The following is a 21,084-nucleotide window of genomic DNA, read 5'->3' on the forward strand; positions in this document are numbered from 1 at the left end:
TATATTTTTAAAATAGTTATACAGCATTTGTTATTTTACAACTGTAAATAATATTAGTCTCACCAATAACAGTTGTAGAGAAAAAGATACTGCATCTATCTTTAAGTTTTAAAAAAATTGAAAGAAAAAATTTTAGGGTGTTTGGATAAAAAAAATTTTTGTAAGAAACTTGATCCTGTCAAGCGTCTGAAGACACCCAAACATGCGCGTCTGCCATTAGGCTATAATAAGGTGGCCTTTGATTGTTTTATATTTTTTCTTAAATACGAGCTCTCGATTTCGTGTTCTCCTTTTTCCTGTTATTCCCATTGTTCCAAGCTTTTCAAGCCTCGAACTTGAAGCGGCTCCATGAATCGACCATGACCTAAGCTGGACTCCACCATCAATGCTTGGTGTAAATGTTTTTCTATATGAACTCGCATCATTCCTCAGAATCATCTATGAATATCCCATAACTCAAAATTACTGAAGATACTCCCCGGTCGTTTCGCGATAACTTCGTTGAAAACCCTTCTCTGGGAGTTTGGGGCTTAACTGCTCTGGCACCAAAGTTCCATAAATATGGCTGCCACTGAATCTCCAGAACAGAACTTCGCAACTCAAACTTTAACGCATTCTGAGTAGACCGCACATGTCATTTCCGCGCACCCATCAAAATCCAAGGTAAGAAGTTCAGCCCAGAGACTTCATAGTTCATACTCCTTGCTATTTAACCTAAAATTGACCTACTGGGTTCTCTATTAATCACGCACTGTTAAGTCTCTTCAAACTGGTCATGACCCGTTTGGCGAAACTGAGAATACTATCTATTCTCAAAGGGGTTTCTTCAAATATCGGTGAAAGGCTCCTTGGATCATCAAAAGCACCATTTTGGCCAACGAGGGCTTTCCTCATTGCCCAAAACCCTAGGTATTATAGAACAAAAAGAACTCTTCAAATTGAAAACTGTGAAGAGTTGGGTGAAGCTTCTTCTACTAATAGCAAAAATGTTGGTAAATTTCATCGTGCCATAAGAAAAGAAGCCCAAGCTGCATTGCTGGATTATTTGCATTATACTAGGAGCATACAATTCGTGGATGCTGAGAACATGAGTAAAAACTCGCCTCATTTTCTCGGAAAGCTTTTGGAAAGGGTCGAGAATGAGGAGGACATTGGGCGGTCTATAACCCGGTGGTTGCGTTACCATCCGATTAATGAATTTGAGCCTTTTTTTGAGAGCTTGGGTTTGAAGCCTTCTGAGTATGTTCCTCTTCTTCCGCGTAAATTGATATTTCTGAGTGATGATGATTTGTTGATGGAGAATTATCGTGTATTATGTAACTATGGGGTTGCACGTAATAAGATTGGGAAGATTTATACAGAGGCAAGACAAGTTTTCCGATATGATTATGGGGTATTGTCATCAAAGCTTCAAGCTTATGAAGAGCTGGGGCTTAGCCGGTCAACTATAACTAAGTTTATTGTTTCTAGTCCATATATTTTGATTGGAAATGTAAATTTGGAGTTTGTTCATGTATTAGAGAACCTGAAGAGTTTTGGAATGGAGATCAGTTGGATTGAGGGGCATTTGCTGGAGGGGATTACTTATAAGTGGAGTCAGATGCTTCACGTTCTATGCTTGTTTAGGAAGATGGGATTAAGTGAGGAGCAGTTGGCTGGATTGATCATCAAGCATCCGGGGCTTCTATTTGAGGGCTCAGGGGAGAGGACACTTTCTATAATTGTATTCTTATTGAAACTTGGATCTACTATGGACCAGATATGTATGATATTTTTACAGTTTCCACAAATCCAAGTTATAAAATTTGTTTTGAATTTGAGGCAGTGCCTTCTTTTTTTGAACGAGATTGAGATGGAGGTCACTGAGATTAGGAAGATCATCTGCTCTCACGCCCTATTGCTTGGTTCATGTACTTTGAAGAAAACCAACAGCTTGCTTACTAATTTGAACGTCGGGAAGAAGCGACTCTGTAGATTTATCCAGGATAACCCACAACAACTGAGTAATTGGGTTCTAGGAAATAAAGTTGAGGCATTACCAAACTCAGGAGAGGACCTACAATCACAAATCCTGAAGTCTGAGTTTTTGTTGAAGTTGGGGTTTGTAGAGGACTCGGACAAAATGAAAGCAGCATTAAAGGCATTCCGGGGTAAGGGAGGGGAGCTTCAGGAGAGATTTGATTGTATTGTGAAAGCTGGTTTGAATCCAAAGGATGTTTCCAAAATGATTAAAGCATCACCTCAAATTCTTAACCAGACGAAAGATGTGATTCAAATGAAGATTGATTTTCTTGCAAACAATTCAGGTTATCCCATTTCAACTTTGGTGACATTTCCAGCGTATCTTGCATACACAATTCAGAGGGTCAAGCTCAGGTTAACAATGTATAATTGGCTCAAAGGTCAAGGAAGAATAGAGCCCAAATTGGCTTTGAGCACCATAGTTTCATGCACAGATGAAGAATTTGTAAGGCAGTGTGTAAAACTTCATCCTAGTGGCACTCAGGTTTGGGAGGATTTGAAGAAAAAAAATTGTTCTGAGTAAGTATTCATGAGAAGGTGGGGGAGGCATCGGTTGAGGACAAAATGAAGGAGAGTCATAAAGATGGATTGGACTGGTGAAAAACTTATGTCCTCATATGTGTACGTGTTATATTTAATCTCGCATATGGACTTGTTACTGCTCCATATATCTTCTCATTGCTGTACTTGTTTGGATTTGGCTCTACCTTCTCGTTAGCTTTGCTTATTTTATTATCATGAAAGCACAAATTTGTCACAGTAGCAATGAGAAACACGAATGCATATAAAAGTAACCACGACTCGCTTCTGTTCTCATCTAATCTGACTAATAAAGTAGCAAGCAACTAAAACTTTCCCGTAAGGTTTCAATCCAGGTTTTCATAGATTTGTTTAAAAAGGGGTAATCATGTTGATTGACGTCCATTACTCAGAGCTTAGATAGTTTGTTTTATTAATCTATATCTGTATCTCATTGCGAGATGACCGGGAAACATTGTAATTTTGACTATTTCAATGAGCAAATTTTGTCACTTCGTTTCTTTCTTTTGGCCATGCAGCTGATACTTGGGAGTTACTGGTAGTGGCAAGCTCAATGGGGTAAAATCCTAGCCCACGGTCACCTTATGACAAGGAACAGACTTCTATCACTAGATGTTTAATTGCCTTCTCCAAGTGTAGATTCGTAGTCAAGGTTGCAGTGGTATGATTCCCTCCTAAGGCAGGAAACTTTGAAAGAAGGCAAGTTTTTATGTTTTTGTGGGATTCTTTTTCCAAATACTTATGCGAGCATAGAACTTTTATATACCATGCTGACACCAACTTTCGTATTGCCCGTGTTAGCCAAAGCATATTTAGCAAGCAATGGTTGCACTGTACTATAGTGAAGAGCATATATAGTGAACTTTGCAGCTGCCTCAATTATTTGATAGGTACAAAGATCCTAATACTCTGCTCACGGTGCAGAGGGACCTTCTCTCAATTCACGGTATTGAGAAGACCAATATTTTCTGAATACTTCTTTTCATAACTCTTCCAGAAATTCTACGGTTTGTTATAACCGATTACATCAAAGGAAATAACGTCCCAACAAAGAAAGAAAACTAACAAGGAAATAAAATAATCCATCATAAGGCAAGAGCAACTAACACGGAAATAAAATAGCAACCAAACATGGAAATAATATCGGAGATTCATCTTGCCAAATCAAGCTACATGGTCAGCCAGCTGCACGTTCGGTTTAGCAGTCCTCATGCTCCTACGTGGCGTTGCTTCATGCGCCATCGTATCATTCGCCCTTTCTACGAGAATAACCTTGTCCTCAAGGTTGAAAGTGGGAAACTGCTCCTTAATGGTCGAAAGTGATTCCCAGGCGGCACCTTCAGCTGGTAAAATATTCCAACGAGTCAAGACTTCCTTCACCCGTCCATTAGCACTTTGTACCCATCGTGAATCTAAAATTGCTTCAGGTTGTAGCCAGGGTAATCCATCATCGGCATAAGGTGGCAAAGTGGGCTGTATAACTTCGGCATCCCCAAGACGACGCTTCAAAAGGGACACATGAAAGACAAAGTGGATTTTAGCATCCGGAGGCAATTTGAGGCGATAAGCGACGGCGCCGATGCGCTCTAGAACTTGATAAGGCTCAAAAAACTTGCTTGCTAACTTCTGGTAGGGATGCTTAAGAACACAGTGTTGACGGTAGGGCTGTAATTTCAAGTAAACCCAATCACCAACTGCAGAAACTTCATCATGACGGCCCTTATCAGCTTGTTGTTTCATTCGGTTGCAAGCTATAGCCAAATTGGTCTTGAGTTGATGGAGAATGCCATCTCGAGCAATAAGCGCACAGTCAACTTCAGCCACAGCAATAGAACCCGGCACGTAAGTATTCAAAATGGGAGGAGGGCGGCCATAAAGTGCTTCAAATGGGGTCATATGTATGGAGCTATGAAAGGAGGTGTTATAGGAAAATTCGGCCCATGCTAGAAAAGCTTCCCATCGTTTCGGTGTCACATGTATAAAACAACAAAGATACTGCTCCAAACAACAATTCACAACTTCGGTTTGACCATCCATTTCTGGGTGATAGGCGGAACTAGTGCGCATCTTCGTGCCTTGTAAATGGAAGAGCTCGTGCCAAAAATGGCTCATGAATATGCGGTCACGGTCACTAACAATGGAAGATGGAAGTCCATGGAGTTTGACCACATTTCGAACGAAAGCATCGGCAACGTCTCGAGCTGTATAAGGATGGGCTAGTGCAACAAAATGGGCAAATTTAGTGAGTTGATCAACGACCACAAAAATCGAATCCTTACCAGCTAACTTAGGGAGTCCACTGATAAAATCCATGGACACATCAGTCCACACCCCTGAAGGAATCGGCAATGGTTCGAGCAGGCTGGCTGGTTGTCGAGTGTCATACTTGTTCCTTTGGCAAGAATCGCACTACTGTATGTACTGCTGTACATCCTTTTTCATGCCTTGCCAATGAAAAAGCAAAGAAAGTCGCTTATAAGTGTGGAGGATGCCGGAATGCCCACCCACTGCACTATCATGAAATTCACGTAAAAGAGCCTCCTTAATTGCTAGAATATCAGGAACTAGAATGCAACCAGCCTTCATGATGCAACCATTTTTCAAGCTATAATCAGCAACCGAGAAAGGATCTTCACGCAACTTGCATTCCAAAGGACCCAAAACAGCGTCCGTTTGTGTAGATGTCGTAAGTCTTCCCAAACCTCCCATATCGGTCCAGAGATGTCAACCAATTCATGGTTCAAGCCGCTATGTGAAAGTGCATCTGTGACACCATTTTCCCTCCCAAGTTTGTAGATGATCTCATAATCAAACCCCAAAAGTTTAGCGACTCACTTTTGTTGCTCTGAGGTGGTTATACGCTGTTCCAAAAGATAACGAAGGTTTTTTTGGTCAGTACAGATTTTGAATCTTCTTCCCAACAAATAGGTTCGCCAAGATTTGATGGCCTCCAAAACAGCTAGAATTTCTTTCTCATAGGTTGACCATGATTTCTTTGTTGGACCAATGGTTTTACTGAGGAAGGCAATCGGTCTACCATTTTAAGAGAGCACCGCACCCACACCTAAACCGGAAGCATCTATTTCTATCATGAAATCTTCAGAGAAATTAGGAAGGGCCAAAACCAGGGTCGTTGTCATAGCGGTCTTAAAGAAAGTAAATGCACGATCAGCCTCGTCACTCCATATGAATTGCCCTTTTCTTAATAATTGGGTCAATCACCGTGCAATAAGGCCATAATTTTGCACAAATTTGCGATAGTATCTAGTGAGGCCGAGAAATCCCCGTAGTGCAGTAATATTTTTGGGTTGAGGCCAACGAAGCATGGCATCAATTTTACGAGAATCCACCCTCACGCCTGCCAGAGTAATGATGTGGCCGAGGTATTCCACCTCTTATTGGCCAAAAATACACTTAGAAGGTTTGATGTAAGAAGAATGCTCGACTAATATCCTAAGAGAAGTCCGGAGGTGACATAAATGATCCATCCAAGATTTACTGTAAATTAAAATATCATCAAAAAATACAAGAATAAAGTGACGTAAATACACCTTAAAAATTGAATTCATGGCAGCTTGAAATGTTGATGGCGCGTTGCACAACCCAAATGGCATCACCAAATATTCAAAGTGACCATGGTGTGTGCAGAAAGCCGTCTTATGGACATCATTCGGGTGAACCCGAATTTGATGGTAGCTCGCCCCGCCAAATGACTCATCCAGCATATCCTCGATAGTTGGAATTGGAAAACGGTTTTTGATAGTCGCTTCATTCAAAGCTCGGTAGTCGGTACAAAATCGCCACGTACCATCTTTCTTTTTTACCAACAAGACCGGGGATGAAAAAGGGCTAGTGCTTGGGCGGATCAACCCTGAAGACAACATCTCCTCCACTTGGCGTTCAATTTCATTTTTTTGGAAATGGGCATACTGATAAGGCGCTACATTTACGGGAGCGGTTTCATTCTTCAATAGGATGCGATGGTCAAACATGCGTGAGGGCGGCAGTTCATGTGGCATTGTTAACACCTGTTGGTGCTCCAATAAAATGGCCTAATGTCATGAGCTACATGTGGAGTGGGGTCCAATTGGGTTGTCAAATCACTCTCAACCGCAGCCAAGCAGAACAGTTTGGCGCCCTGCTTCCATTCCTACAACAAGGAATTAACATCCACAACCAAGGAGGACCAAAGAGTTCAGCTTGGATAATAAATTTCCGATCGTCAATAGCAAATTCCATAGAACGGCGGGCATAGTCATGAACCACACACCCCAATCCTTCAAGCCATTGATAGCCCAAGACTAGATCCAAGCCCCTAATAGGTAATGCAAATAGTGTTGTCTCAAAAGAAAACCCTTGAATGCAAATAAGGACCTTCTCATACTTGGCTTGACAAGCGATTTTTTCCCCACTAGCAACCCGGACATAAAATGGAGTGATAGGGGTAACTGCAAGATTCAAACGATTAACCACCGCTTGGTTAATAAAATTATGACTAGATCCACCATCGATCAATGCATTAATTTCCTATCGATTAACCATAGCGCAGACTCTCATGGTACGATTGCCGAAGCTCCCTGACAATGCATGGAGGGAAATAAGTGGGTTTGTTGGCACCTCAATAGAAGGTGGCTCCTCCTCATAATTGTCTTCCAACGCCAATGGAAAATCAGCCTCGATGAAACATGTCTGAGCCTGGCAGCGATGGCCCGGAGTAAATTTCTCATCACAGTTAAAACAGAGATTTTTCTCGCGTCGAAGTCGCATCTCTTCGAATGATAATCACTTTACTGCAGTAGCGAGTAAAGGCTTAGCAGTAGGCACTGGAGTAGTGGGGTTGGTGGAGACACTAGCGCCCACACGACGATTGTTGGGGTTCACACTGCTAGACAATTTGCGGGCCCTCTATAGCTTCTCATCCTGGCTTTTAGCCAAGTCAATAGCATTTTTCAATCCCTTGGGCTGAAACATACGAACCTCAACTGCAATGTCTTCCTTTAAACCTCCCATAAAAGCGCCTAACAATGCTTTCTTTGGCCAACCAGTCACCCGGTTAGCAAGTCTTTCAAATTCTTGTTGGTATTCCCGAAAGGTGCCCTTTTGTTTAATCTTGCTAAGCGCCTCATCGTAGTCTTCGAAATCCGTAGGTCCAAAGCGGCGTAAAATACCCTTCTCAAATTTGTGCCATGAGATGGTTTTCCCAACATGAGAACGGTTATATCATTGCCACCATTGGTTGGCTTCGCCCTCGAGATGGTAGGCAGCGAGCGTCACCTTCTTCTTACCCTGAATTTCTTGAGTAGCAAAATATTGCTTGGCACGGTCGAGCCAAACCGTGGGATCTTCACCTGCAAAATGAGAAAAGTCAAGCTTCACGTGAGAGTGCATGCGCAAAGTCTTGTCTGTAGTTGTGGCATGACCAACTTCTGTTCTCGTATCTGACGCTTGAGAGAAATGGGAGCCATCGCTCTCGCCTTCATCAGACTTGCCAGTGGCAGAACTCCTGGAACTGGTGGAGTGTGGCGATGATGGTGGACTATCTTTGGGTGGTTGGGGATGCGAAGCCTTGTGGCGACGTCCTGAATCACGATCAGAGGGACTTGAGGCCAACTCTTGAAGAAGTGTTTGAGTGTTCATGCTTGTTTCCTTCATAGTTTGCATACCGCGGCGCAATTTCAACATTGCTCCTTCGAGTTGCTCAAAGCGAACCTTATTTGACTTTGTGGGATCAGCCATGGACAGCGGACAGTGAAATAGTCGGGCTCTTGATACCAATTGATAGATACAAAGAACCTAATACTCTGCTCACGGTGCAGAGGGACCTTCTCTCAATTCACAGTATTGAGAAGACCAATATTTTCTAAATACTTCTTCTCATAACTCTTCCAGAAATTCTACAGTTTGTTATAACCGATTACATCAAAAGAAATAACGTCCCAACAAAGAAAGAAAACCAACAAGGAAATAAAATAATCCATCATAAGGCAAGAGCAACTAACACGGAAATAAAGTAGCAACCAAACATGGAAATAATATCGGAGATTCATCTTGCCAAATCAGGCTATATAGTCAGCCAGCTGCACGTTCGGTTTAGCAATCCTCATGCTCCTACGTGGGGTTGCTTCATGCGCCATCGTATCATTATTTCATGTTATTTTCATCATGCATGGAGAGAAACCAATATTAGTATTAGGATGTGTGTGTGATTTTGACTCGATGAGTTTCTTGCAGCTGTTGAAACAAAGATAGCAGTAGTTGTTCTGATCTGTAACAGGAGTTGCTCTCTCATTCATTTTGTTATGAGGTGGCTTGAATTCTGATTGAACAGTACATGTGTCGTAGGTTCGCTCGAGCGGAGGTTCACTCAGCTCGAGCGAAGTCAGACAGAGAGCTTCGCTCAACATTCGCTCGACACTCAGCTCGAGCGAATTCAGACAAAGAGCTTCGCTCGACATTCGCTCGACATTCAGCTCGAGCGAATTCAGACAGAGAGCTTCGCTCAAGTATCGCTCGACATTCAGCTCGAGCAATATCCAAGTCAGAGAGCTTCGCTCGACCCTCGCTCGACACCCAGCTCGAGCGAGTTCAGGCAGAGAGCTTCGCTCGACTCTCACACAGCTGTTGGCTTGAGCGAAGTGCAGAATATCTACGTTCGCTCGACACTCGCTCGACGTTCGCTCGAGCCAATGTTCACAAAAATGAATTCTCATTTTTCCTATAAATATCAAACGACGCCCACTTCTCCTTAACTTCTTCAGAATACATTTTGCTCTTGTTTTTAGTGTTTTCTTGAAAGAGAAGTCTAGAGTGATTTTGAGAGATAACTTCCTTGTGAAGTTTTGTTGTATTCTTTTGTACTCCATCTCTGTTGATAGTGAAATCTTCGATACTGACCCCACCAGTGGACGTAGGCTCATTTTGAGTCGAACCACTTAATTCTTGGTGTTCTTTCTGTGTGATTGTCATCAATTTCTTTCGTTTAGTTCCGCTACTATACTTCGAGTTAGTCTTAGCTACACTTATTCCCAACAAACTGGTATCAGAGCTTGGCTCAGGATCTGGAGGGATGGCTATGGCTAAGTTCGAAGTGGAGAAATTTGACGGTCATAACAGTTTCAGTCTATGGCGCATCAAAATGAAGGCTTTACTGCGACAACAGGGCTTGTCAAAAGTATTAGAAGTGTCGGTATCTGAAGATTATCCGGCTCTTTCGAAAGAAGAAGAAGAAAAGGTACACAGTACTATTCTTTTGTCACTATCTGATGGAGTTTTAAGAGAGGTTGCTGACGAGGAGACTGCAACTGGTCTCTGGTCGGCACTTGAGAATCTGTACATGAAGAGATTTCTCACTAACCGGTTGTATTTGAAACAACGGTTATACACTCTCAAAATGAAGGAAGGTACTCTTATTTCTGAACACCTAGATGAATTTAATAAAAGCATTATGGATCTGAGGAACATAGATATTAAGCTTGAAGAAGAAGATCAAGCGTTAATTATTTTATGTTCATTACCCACATCTTTTGAGAACTTTGTGAATTCCATGTTGTATGGTAGAAATACAATTTCCTTGGTAGATGTAAAGTCTGCTTTGAATTCTAAGGAGTTGAGGAATAAATTGAGTGTGAAGAACACTAATGAACAAGCTAGTGGCTTGTTTGTTAAAGGGTCCTCAAGCAGGGGTAGATCAAATGACAGGGGTTCAGAGAAGAATAAGGGGAAATCCAGGGGCAGTTCACAAACAACGGTTAGTAAGAAAAACGTCAAATGTCATTACTGCCATAAGTTTGGTCACTACAAGAACGAGTGTCCAAAATTGAAAAACAAAGAGGACGGCACTAGTTCATCTAATGCCGTTAGTGTTGCTGATGATAGGTCTAACGACCTAGATCTTGTTCTAGCAATTAGCTACTCCAATAGTCGCTTCAGTGACAAGTGGGTCATGGACTCGGCTTGCACTTTCCATATGTGTCCCAAGAGGGACTGGTTCACTAACTATGAATCGGTCAACGGAGGCTCCGTTTTGTTAGGGAATGATATGGGTTGCAAAATTTCTGGAATTGGTTCAGTCAGAATTAAGATGTTTGATAGAATTGTCCGGACATTGTCTAATGTTCGACACATTCCAGATTTGAAAAAGAATCTTATTTCTTTGGGTACTCTTGATTCTCTGGACTACAAGTATACTAGTGAAGGTGGAGCTATCAGAGTCAGTAAGGGCTCTATGGTTGTGATGAAAGGAGATAAGACAAATGGTCTTTATTTCCTTCAGGGCTCTACAGTGACAGGTGCAGCTGCAGTGTCAGTTTCAAATGATCCAGATACAGATGTCACTCGTTTGTGGCATATGCGTTTGGGTCATATGAGTGAAAAGGGAATGTCAATTCTGAGTAAGCAGGGTTTGTTATTTAATCAGAAGATAGGAAAACTGGATTTCTGTGAACACTGTGTGTTTGGCAAATAGTGCAGGGTTCAGTTCTCTACAGGGGTTCACAGAACCAAAAGTTCTGTGGACTATATTCATTCTGATCTTTGGGGCCCATCTTCCGTCCCGTCAAAAGGTGGAGCTCAATATTTGCTTACGTTCATTGATGATTTCTCACGGAAGGTTTGGGTTTACTTTTTGAAATAGAAAAGTGATGTATTTGTTAACTTCAAACAGTGGAAAGCTTTGATTGAAAATCAGACGGGCAAGAAAATCAAGCGACTTCGCACTGACAATGGTATGGAGTTCTGCGGAGGTGAGTTTGATGAATTCTGCAGAAATGAGGCTATTGCCAGACATCGTACAGTTAGACATACTCCACAGCAAAATGGGGTAGCTGAACGGATGAACAGGACCCTCTTGGAGAGAGCTCGCAGCATGCTTTCTAATGCAGGCTTGGCTAAGGATTTCTGGGCTGAAGCAATCAACACGGCCTGTTACTTGGTCAATCGTTCTCCAGCCACAGCGATTGGTTTGAAGACTCCGAATGGGGTATGGTCTGATACTCCTGCTGATTATTCAAATTTGAAAGTTTTTGGTTGTCCTGCATATTTCCATGTTAATGATGGAAAACTTGAGCCAAGGGCAAAGAATGACATATTCATTGGGTATGCCAGTGGGGTGAAGGGATTCAGGTTGTGGTGTACTGATCCTAAATCACCCAGGTTTGTGATCAGTAGGGATGTCACTTTTGATGAAAAATCCATGCTTAGTCCGAGAAAGGAGAATTCTGAGTCTACAGGACAAGAACAGGATGTTAGAAAGCAGGTGGAGTTCCAGGTGGAAGCATCACAAGGGCTGCCCAGTGGCGCCCAAGATCATGCTATTGTAGATGAGCATGATTCTGATTCGAGTAGCGGCGCACAAGGTGAGCAAGACTACAGTATAGCAACTGGTAGACAGAGGAGGCAGATTAGACCACCTCAGAGATATGCTCATGCAGATATGGTGATGTATGCTCTTACTACGGCAGAGAATATTGTTGGTCAGGAACCTTCCAGTTATTCAGAAGCTGTCAAGAGCGCAGAATCTGCACAGTGGTGCGCAGCTATGACTGAAGAGATTGAGTCTCTTCACAAAAACCAAACATGGGATTTGGTTCTGTTGCCAAAGAAGGTGAAGACTGTTGGCTACAAATGGGTTTTCAAAAGAAAGGAGGGAATCCAGGGTGATACAGATGCAAGATACAAGGTACGCTTAGTTGCTAAGGGCTTCAGTCAGAGAGAAGGCATCGACTTCACTGAAGTCTTCTCTCCAGTAGTGAAACACAGTTCGATCAGATTACTACTAGCTTTAGTAGCATTGTATGACTTAGAGCTACAACAACTTGATGTTAAAACAGCGTTCCTACATGGTGAACTTGAAGAGACCATTTACATGCATCAGCCAGAGGGATTCATTATTGAAAACAAGGAAGATCATGTGTGCAGATTGAAGAAGTCTTTATATGGTTTGAAGCAATCGCCAAGGCAATGGTATAAGCGGTTTGATTCCTTTATGATTGATCATGGTTATTTGAGAAGTAACTATGATAGTTGTGTTTATCATAAGGAATTATTTGATAAGTCTTTCATTTATTTGCTATTATATGTTGATGATATGCTTATTGCTGCTAAAAGCATATCTGACATAGGTTTATTAAAGACCCAACTCAAAAATGAGTTTGAAATGAAAGACTTAGGTGCTGCGAAGAAGATTTTGGGAATGGAAATCTTCAGAGATAGGAAAGCTGGAAAGTTGTACTTGTCCCAGGGAAAGTATATTGAGAAAGTGCTTCAGAGATTTGGGATGTTTGATTCCAAACCAGTAAGTACACCACTTGCTACGCACTTTAAGCTTTCAGCTTGCCTATCTCCTCAGACGGATGAAGAGGAACAGTTCATGGCTAGTGTTCCTTATTCAAGTGCAGTTGGTAGCATCATGTATGCAATGGTTTGCACCCGCCCAGACATTTCACAGGCAGTGAGCTTAGTTAGCAGGTATATGGCTAATCCAGGTAAGACTCATTGGCAGGCTGTGAAATGGATACTCAGGTATCTGAGGGGAACCCTGAACTTTGGGTTAATATTTGATAGAGATGTCGATCTCAGTTCCAAAGTTACTGGTTTTGTTGATTCAGATTATGCTGGAGACTTAGATAAAAGAAGATCATTGACAGGTTATGTTTTCACTCTGTGTGGGTCAGCTATCAGTTGGAAAACAACACTGCAATCCACTGTTGCTTTATCAACTACCGAGGCAGAGTACATGGCAGCAGCAGAGGCTGTTAAGGAAGCCATTTGGTTGAAAGGCTTGGTCAATGATTTGGGTTTACAACAAGATGGGATCTCAGTATTCTGTGACAGTCAGAGTGCAATACACAAGATGGGATCTCAGTATTCTGTGACAGTCAGAGTGCAATACATTTGACCAAAAATCAAATGTATCATGAAAGAACGAAGCACATTGATGTCAGGTACCATTTTCTCAGAGAGATTGTTATAGAGTGTGCTATACAGATTCTGAAGATTGCTACTACAGAGAATCCAGCAGATATGATGACTAAGCCAGTTGCAGTATACAAGTTCAAACTTTGTTTAGACTTAATTGGTGTTCGCATTTTGTTATTCCCGTAAGGGATTTGGTGGTGGGGATTGGTTTTGTGGTCGGAGGTTTTTTTGTGTTTTGGCAGAGTTCAAGGCAAGGTGGAGATTTGTTATGAGGTGGCTTGAATTCTGATTGAACAGTGCATGTGTCGTAGGTTCGCTCGAGCGGAGGTTCACTCAGCTCGAGCGAAGTCAGATAGAGAGCTTTGCTCAACATTTGCTCGACACTCAGCTCGAGCGAATTCAGACAGAGAGTTTCGCTCGACATTCGCTCGACATTCAGCTCGAGCGAATTCAAACAGAGAGCTTCGCTCAAGTATAGCTCGACATTCAGCTCGAACAATATCCAAGTCAGAGAGCTTCGCTCGACCCTCGCTCGACACCCAGCTCGAGCGAGTTCAGGCAGAGAGCTTCGCTCAACTCTCGCACAACTGTTGGCTTGAGCGAAGTGCAGAATATCTACGTTCGCTCGACACTCGCTCGACGTTCGCTCGAGCCAATGTTCACAAAAGTGAATTCTCATTTTTCCTATAAATATCAAATGGCGCCCACTTCTCCTTAACTTCTTCAGAATACATTTTGCTCTTGTTTTTAGTGTTTTCTTGAGAGAGAAGTCTAGAGTGATTTTGAGAGATAACTTCCTTGTGAAGTTTTGTTGTATTCTTTTGTACTCCATCTCTGTTGATAGTGAAATCTTCGATACCGACCCCACCAGTGGACGTAGGCTCATTTTGAGTCGAACCACTTAATTCTTGGTGTTCTTTCTGTGTGATTGTCATCAATTTCTTTCGTTTAGTTCCGCTACTATACTTCGAGTTAGTCTTAGCTACACTTATTCTCAACACATTTTAACCCCGAATATAAGCTCTCTCTCTCTCTCTCTAAAAAAAATTATTTACACGGGCAATTGCGGTTTGGATAGAGTTGCTCCCAATGTTGAAGCTTTTTTTTCTCTAGAAATTCACAAAAATAAGAAACCATGACACTGAATACGGTGTGAGCACTCTGAATCCCTGATTCTAAAATCATTTCTCTTTCTTGAATCAAACGAATTGAGAAATAAAGTCAAGCTTTGTAAGCGAATTTGTGTCTTCCAACCTTGCATATGGTAGTAATCAGGAAAGTGATAAAAACAGAATTATGAATATGGTAGTGATGAAAAAAGTGACCAAACAGAACCTGCAAGAAACTCGTGGGATTGATTTCATGAATTGAAATTGTGATTTGCGCATGACTGTCCTTCAATAACATCAACAAATTAGCACTTCTCACTGTTCTCAGGCTGGGCCATACGCCACAAAACTCGAGATGCATCCAAAGTCTTCTTCAAACATCAAAGAGCCTCATTTGATTATATAGTTTAGATAAGATGTTTTATTGAAAGTTAAATAAAATATTATTATAATATAATTTTTATTTTTGTGATTTGAAAAAATTAAATTATTTATTATATTTTATATGTGAATTTAAAAAAATTATAATGATTATATAAGATAAGATAATTTAATTTGGATTAAAATTATGTTTTAATCAAAATTACCTTTTTTTTCTTCCAATTCATGGGCTCATTGTTAGCTTGAGGTATGGTTGGATTACGTTAAATGAAGTAGGTACTCCTTTTTCTCTTTTCTTTTGCAAGTAATATTGTCTGTTTCCTCCGATTAATTATAAAGAGGAACAACCTTTGCAGTTAGGAATTTTCCGATGCTTGTTGAGGGCAACCGACCATTAACTTTATCTTTGACCAGAATGATCAGCATTATATCTGTAATATGTAAAACTTACGTACGGAAACAACCAATCGAGAGAGACCACCGAGACACAGCAAAATGTAGTGGTATCCACGCTTTCTTTATCTGCCCCTGAGCATTTAGAGCCTATTTAGATTCAGAATATTTCACTTCATTTTATCTCATCTTATCTTATCTAATTTTAATTAAAAATTTTATTATTATTCATAAATTATTTTAACTCATCTCGTCTCATCTTTAATCCAGACGGGCTCCAGTTGTACACCGATAAGGCAAAATAGCTTTTTCTTTTGTTTTTCTTATTTTTTAATACATTTTTTTATATTTTTAAATATATTTTTTTAAAATTCATAGCATGATTAAAAAATATTTTGTTAATCATTAAATAAAATAATAATAATAATAATTCAATCGAGAAAAAAAAAATGCTGTCGGTGGCTGTAGCTTTATTCTAATGTTTGAGCACTTATTATATATTGGTACGATATGCAGTGATGTTGTCTTTGAATAGTTTCAATTTTTAATTTTTTTTCCAGTTATAATCTAGATTTTTTAAATTATCTAGAAAATATTTCTCTACAAATCTAAATTCTAATATCATCAATCCAATGAAAACACGTGATTAACAATATGTTGAGAATTAATAAGAAGATCTAAGAAGGAATCTGTTACTAGCAATATAAAGATAAATTATTTTATTTGAAAGTCTTTACGGTATATATTATTCAAATTTGATTTAAAAGATAAATTTTAAAATTTGAATCTTACAAATCAAATTATACCACGTGAACAAATCGATGATATTGAATATAAATATCTTCAAATAGACGTGAATGGTATATAGTGTAAAGACATTCAATAAAATAAATTGTAATTTTTTTAAGTCTTTTATTTAGTAAATTATTTTTTATAGACATGTCATGTCGTGTATATTATCCACGAACTATATAAAAGGATTTTTAAATAAAGTGTAACCTACACTCATGATTTTGATCCCAACCAATTGGCTTAATCAAGCAAAGTCATATATTTGGTATAGGCTACCTACCGTTAGGGCTTTGTGATTGGTGTTTTTATTTATTTATTTATTTTCTTCTAATATTTTTTATTTATTTATTCCTTAACAACAGTTTGTGTATTCTAAAACATTGAACACTAGCTAAGGTTAAACAAGATTCCACTTGTCACTTGAATATTCTTTGCTAACGAAAGTTCCATGTAAGTTCCACTAATAACTCATTAGCTCTCAAAAAAGAGTGGCACTACCGTGCCGCTTGCAGCTTACCGCTGCAAGTGACCGCTAGTGCAAAACTAATGTTTATTTTATCTAATTTTTTTATTTATATTTATTTATCATTTTTTAATATTTTAAAAAAATAAAAAAAATACATCAATACATTTAAAATCACTTATTTAATTATTAAATAAAAAAAAATTGGCATGCAATCACACTGAGCAGTATAAATGGGGCGGCAGACTAGTTTTATCCCTCAAAAAAATAGTTTGTAAATTTGACAACTTTCACCTCTAAATGAATAGAATCTGATTTTTTTTTCTTACTAAAATGAAAGGCCGGTGATGATGGATTACTGTATAACGTATCCAGCGCTGATAACACGTGATATGTCAATAAATATAATAAAAATTCTACTAACTACACTATTATCTTATTATTATCATATGATAATGATATGACATTTCCCAATTCTTAATTTTTTTTTTTTTATAAAAAAATAGACAATCTAAGGATAATGAAAAATGTCAGATTTTATATAGTTGAATGAAACTAAGGCTTCATTTGTTTTCACAATTATTCTCATTTCATCTCATCTAATTATTATAACTTTATCAAGTTTTCACACAAAACAAAATAAATAATTTAATTTTTTCAAATCTCAAAATAAAAATAATATGAAAAATATATATTCTAACAATATTTTTTTAATTTTTAACTTTTATCTCAACTCATCTCATATGTAAAAATAAACGAGACCGATAAGGGTGTGACATATAACACTACTCTAAAAATAAATAAACATCAAAGAGTTGTTAGAAATCATATAATCTAGGACGCATGGCTTTTAGGATAAAAACATTTTATCCCTTTTAATCTTATAATTTAAGTATTTTTTAATGAGAACTGTTAAAGATATAAAGAGATTATATAAAAGTAAATGTACAAACTGACATGATTTTACGAGATCCTACTTTACAATAAAAATAATTTTATATTGTCAAACCGCGTCAATTTATATATTTATTTTTGTGTAATTATTGTGTAGCTAAAATATTTTCCTTTATTAATAGCTATAAGAATTTTGAAAATTTTAAAAAATCCAAGACGCTTATACTTTTTTCTATATATGATTTATCACAATTTATAATCAAAGAAAACTATATTCAAATGACTTCATAATCATATCAATGACAAAATTAGCAATTAATACATTCTCTCTCTCCCTCTCATTCCCTCATTTCTCTATTGCCCATTTTGTTTATCAAGTAGTTCTCTTTTCTTAGTTTTTTTTTTCTTCTTCTTCTTTCTTTAAGGTTGAAAATGATAGCTCTATAGTTTTTCATCAATTATAGAAAGACATGCATAGCACAAGAAGACTCTTAGGCTACAAACCGTTTGGAGGCTAGTGGCAGTTTTGTCAAAATTACCGCGTGTGGTCCTCACGCATTGCTCACAACTTCATGTGATTATCACATGCCCTTGCAGCAGCTTCTCTTGCCACACACACCGAATTACCGAAATCACCACCATTAGATATTTCATATTTGACTTTTGTGGCTGAAAAGAGATAAGTATGGTGTCTTCTCGTGCCATCATAAATTTTGAAGTTTACTGGAGTTGGTCTAAACTGTAATCCATCTTTTTTCACATCTATTTTACTGTTTTCCTTATTGTTTAGTAAAAAAAAAAAAAGAGAGAGAGTTCATCTCTTTGACTTTTTTCTATAAATGTTGAGTCATATCTTCCTATGAAGAGGAAGGTTGAATCTATATTTAGGCAAAGTGTTGTCTCTTATACGTTTGTTTGTAGAAAGTATCAACAGTAATGAAAAATAAACTGGTCACAAAAGAAAATAATGTATTAGTAGAGCTCCAAATGCATTAATTGGTTTACGAGGTAATAGTTGATATGAGGATATATCTGCATGTATCCAGTCATGAATGTAAATTTTTTTTATGAATGAAGATAACAATTTTCCTTCCAAAAAAATACATTCTTTCTACACGTATAAATATGTTATCAAAGCACAAGGAGATTACTAATCTATTAGAAAAATTATACCCATCATCTGTATCACACATCTGAATTTTATTTTTTATTTTTTATTTTTTTTTCTTAACAAGTGTATGTTACAAGGGTAATGAGTAAAAAATTCAATCTGCTAATTAATTATTTATAATTGAGTATTCACCAAAAATTTGAAAAAGCGAAAGGTTGGTTCGAGCACGAGCCTTCGGAATGACGCCTACTACATTTTTTACCACACAGACCACCATTTTAACCCGAGGATTAAAAAAGGGGGAAAATCCTTTCAACTTCTCGACCATTTTCCATTTCCTGGCTCTCTCGCTGCCTCTTCCTCCTCTTTGGCTAAGCTCTCAAACCCAGTATGTATATGAGAAACCTCTTCAAGCCTCAATCGTTTATGCTAACATTTTTCCTTATTCACATCATTTACTGATCTGGGTCTTCAGTAGTTCTCTTTCAGATCATAGCTTCCGCCACTTTTTGGCCTCAGTTACTTCACGTTGAAACCGTCAATAGAAACAAACCCACTTGTTTCTTGCAGTTTTAGCCTCTCGATTAGTATAAATCAGATTTTGAGAATTGGGTTTTGCTTTTTACATGCAGAAAATGGATGTGTGCTTATAAGGTTAGCTTCATTTTTGTCGTTTCTCTCTTTCTGTAAAACATACTGTATAATAGCGGTGATATATGTTCGCTCTAAAGTTTTTGCTTTCAGAAAAGAATTAAACTTGATCTGTTCTTCTGGGAATACATTGGAAAATAAAATAAATTACTATTTTTAATCATAGATTCTCGTTTTTTGAGGACTGAGAATTTAAAGACCTCTACTTCACTGAGAAAAATTAAGCGCAGATAGGCCAGTACTTCATTTTCTGGCCCGAAACGATATAATACATAGGATTTATGGTTTTGGTTCTCCTTTTTCTCGTTTATTTATTATCGATTTTTTTCTATGTATTGTTCAAAGTGAAGTTAGCATCGATTTACCTTTGTTTTGATCCTGAAAAGAATTCGTTTTGCTTATTTGGCTCGTTATATGACGAGCGTGACTTTGTTTGTGATATTCTATCTTCTTTTGGTTGTTAATCCCTTGATCTTTCCGTTCTCGATGTATTTGTTTCCCACGGTTTCCCTTGCTTTGTGCGGACACTACTGATGCTTGAGTTGGTTGACTAGAAAAAGGATGTAGAAAGAGGAGGCGAACTAAAATCATGAATTTAATTTTGTTAAATAGGACGTCAGAAACATAACCAATTGGACTTATCGAACTTATCAGCGCGGTTAAGGCGAGTTTCCATATTCAAAACTATATGATCGCAAAACTATTAATTCAAGATTGTATTTTTATTCTATTTTATCTTTTTTTGGCTTCCTCAGCAACCAAATAGAGGGTAGTATACAGATTGTTATATTTTATCATGATGGACTGTAAGCTTTTTAGTCTGTTTATATTCCGTTTTGTTTTTAGTAAGGCTGTGCATATGCCCTCTTCCTTAAAGATTGCTGATTTTGGCTCAGGTTATATATCCCGATTCATTCCCACCTGTTGTCATTATGAGCTACGATGTTGCCATGATATAAAAGGCATCTTGAATCCTCTGCCTGTGAAATAGCTAGCCTCTTAGTTTTTGTGTCATCATTTAAAATTTGCAGTCTCAGTTAATATGTTTTTAACTTGCGTCTCTAAGTTAATCCACTTGACTTTGCAGAAATCTCCTTGACTTAATCAAAATTTTATCAGGGGAGTTTCTTCATTATGGGAAGAGGTAAAGGAAAAGGAAAGAAGCGAACTGCTATTGCTGCCCGTGAGGATCCTGGAAGTGGTGAAGAAGGAAAAAGTCCAGGGTACAGGAGAAGAGGAAGGCCTCAAAAACCATTGAAGGATGAAATCGAAGAAGAAGCAGAAGAGGAAGAAGAAGAAGTTGCTGAAAAGATAGAAGAAGATGGTGAGAATTCTAAATGCAATATTTCTAGAAAAGATGTGAAAAATCCAGCTACCATAGAGAATGGACGAAAGAGGAAGAGGTCTGCCCAGGTCAAAGAAAGCATAGATTCGGTGGGAGTGGAGAATGGTATTGGAACAAAATCAAGCCCCAATGATTCAATTAAGTCTGTCGGATTTCGACAAAATGGAAGTAGGAGAAAAAATAAGCCTCGCCGAGCTGCTGAAGCTGGTGTTGAGTGCAAGTGAGCTTGGATTGGCTATTATAATGGTTGCATACCTTCTCTTCCCTTGGATAAGTCTTTCGTATGGAGAGGGGCTTTGTTAACTTTCCTATGGTTTCCTGTAATTCCTGTCATATATTTGCTTTTTGTAATATCTGAGCTCCCATTCCTCTATTAATGATTTTGATTGGGAGGTTTTGGAGCAGATTATCCCACCAGAATTTTGCATGGAGCTAGCACCTTTAAAATTTATTTACTACTTTTCTGCTA

General features: G+C 38.6%; 2 protein-coding genes across 3 annotated transcripts; both read left to right on the top strand.

Moving 5' to 3' along the window:
- The first annotated feature begins 248 nt into the window (after window positions 1–248).
- LOC121268338 (transcription termination factor MTEF18, mitochondrial-like) lies at window positions 249–3,437 on the top strand. Its single transcript, XM_041172561.1, has 2 exons — window positions 249–2,643; window positions 3,081–3,437. The coding sequence occupies exon 1, from the start codon at window positions 776–778 to the stop codon at window positions 2,543–2,545; it is 1,770 nt and encodes a 589-aa protein (XP_041028495.1). The 5' UTR covers window positions 249–775; the 3' UTR covers window positions 2,546–2,643; window positions 3,081–3,437.
- Window positions 3,438–18,929: 15,492 nt separating this feature from the next.
- Window positions 18,930–21,084, top strand: LOC121268343. Of its 2 annotated transcripts, none has more exons than XM_041172566.1 (2): window positions 18,930–19,273; window positions 20,390–21,084. In XM_041172566.1, the coding sequence occupies exons 1-2, from the start codon at window positions 19,259–19,261 to the stop codon at window positions 20,837–20,839; spliced, it is 465 nt and encodes a 154-aa protein (XP_041028500.1). In that variant the 5' UTR covers window positions 18,930–19,258; the 3' UTR covers window positions 20,840–21,084. The 2 variants fall into 2 exon arrangements, with proteins under 2 accessions (XP_041028500.1, XP_041028501.1); XM_041172567.1 differs by having other exon boundaries at window positions 18,933–19,273; window positions 20,358–21,084.

Source organism: Juglans microcarpa x Juglans regia, chromosome 5S (genome assembly GCF_004785595.1).
Source record: "Juglans microcarpa x Juglans regia isolate MS1-56 chromosome 5S, Jm3101_v1.0, whole genome shotgun sequence".
Lineage (NCBI taxonomy): Eukaryota > Viridiplantae > Streptophyta > Magnoliopsida > Fagales > Juglandaceae > Juglans > Juglans microcarpa x Juglans regia.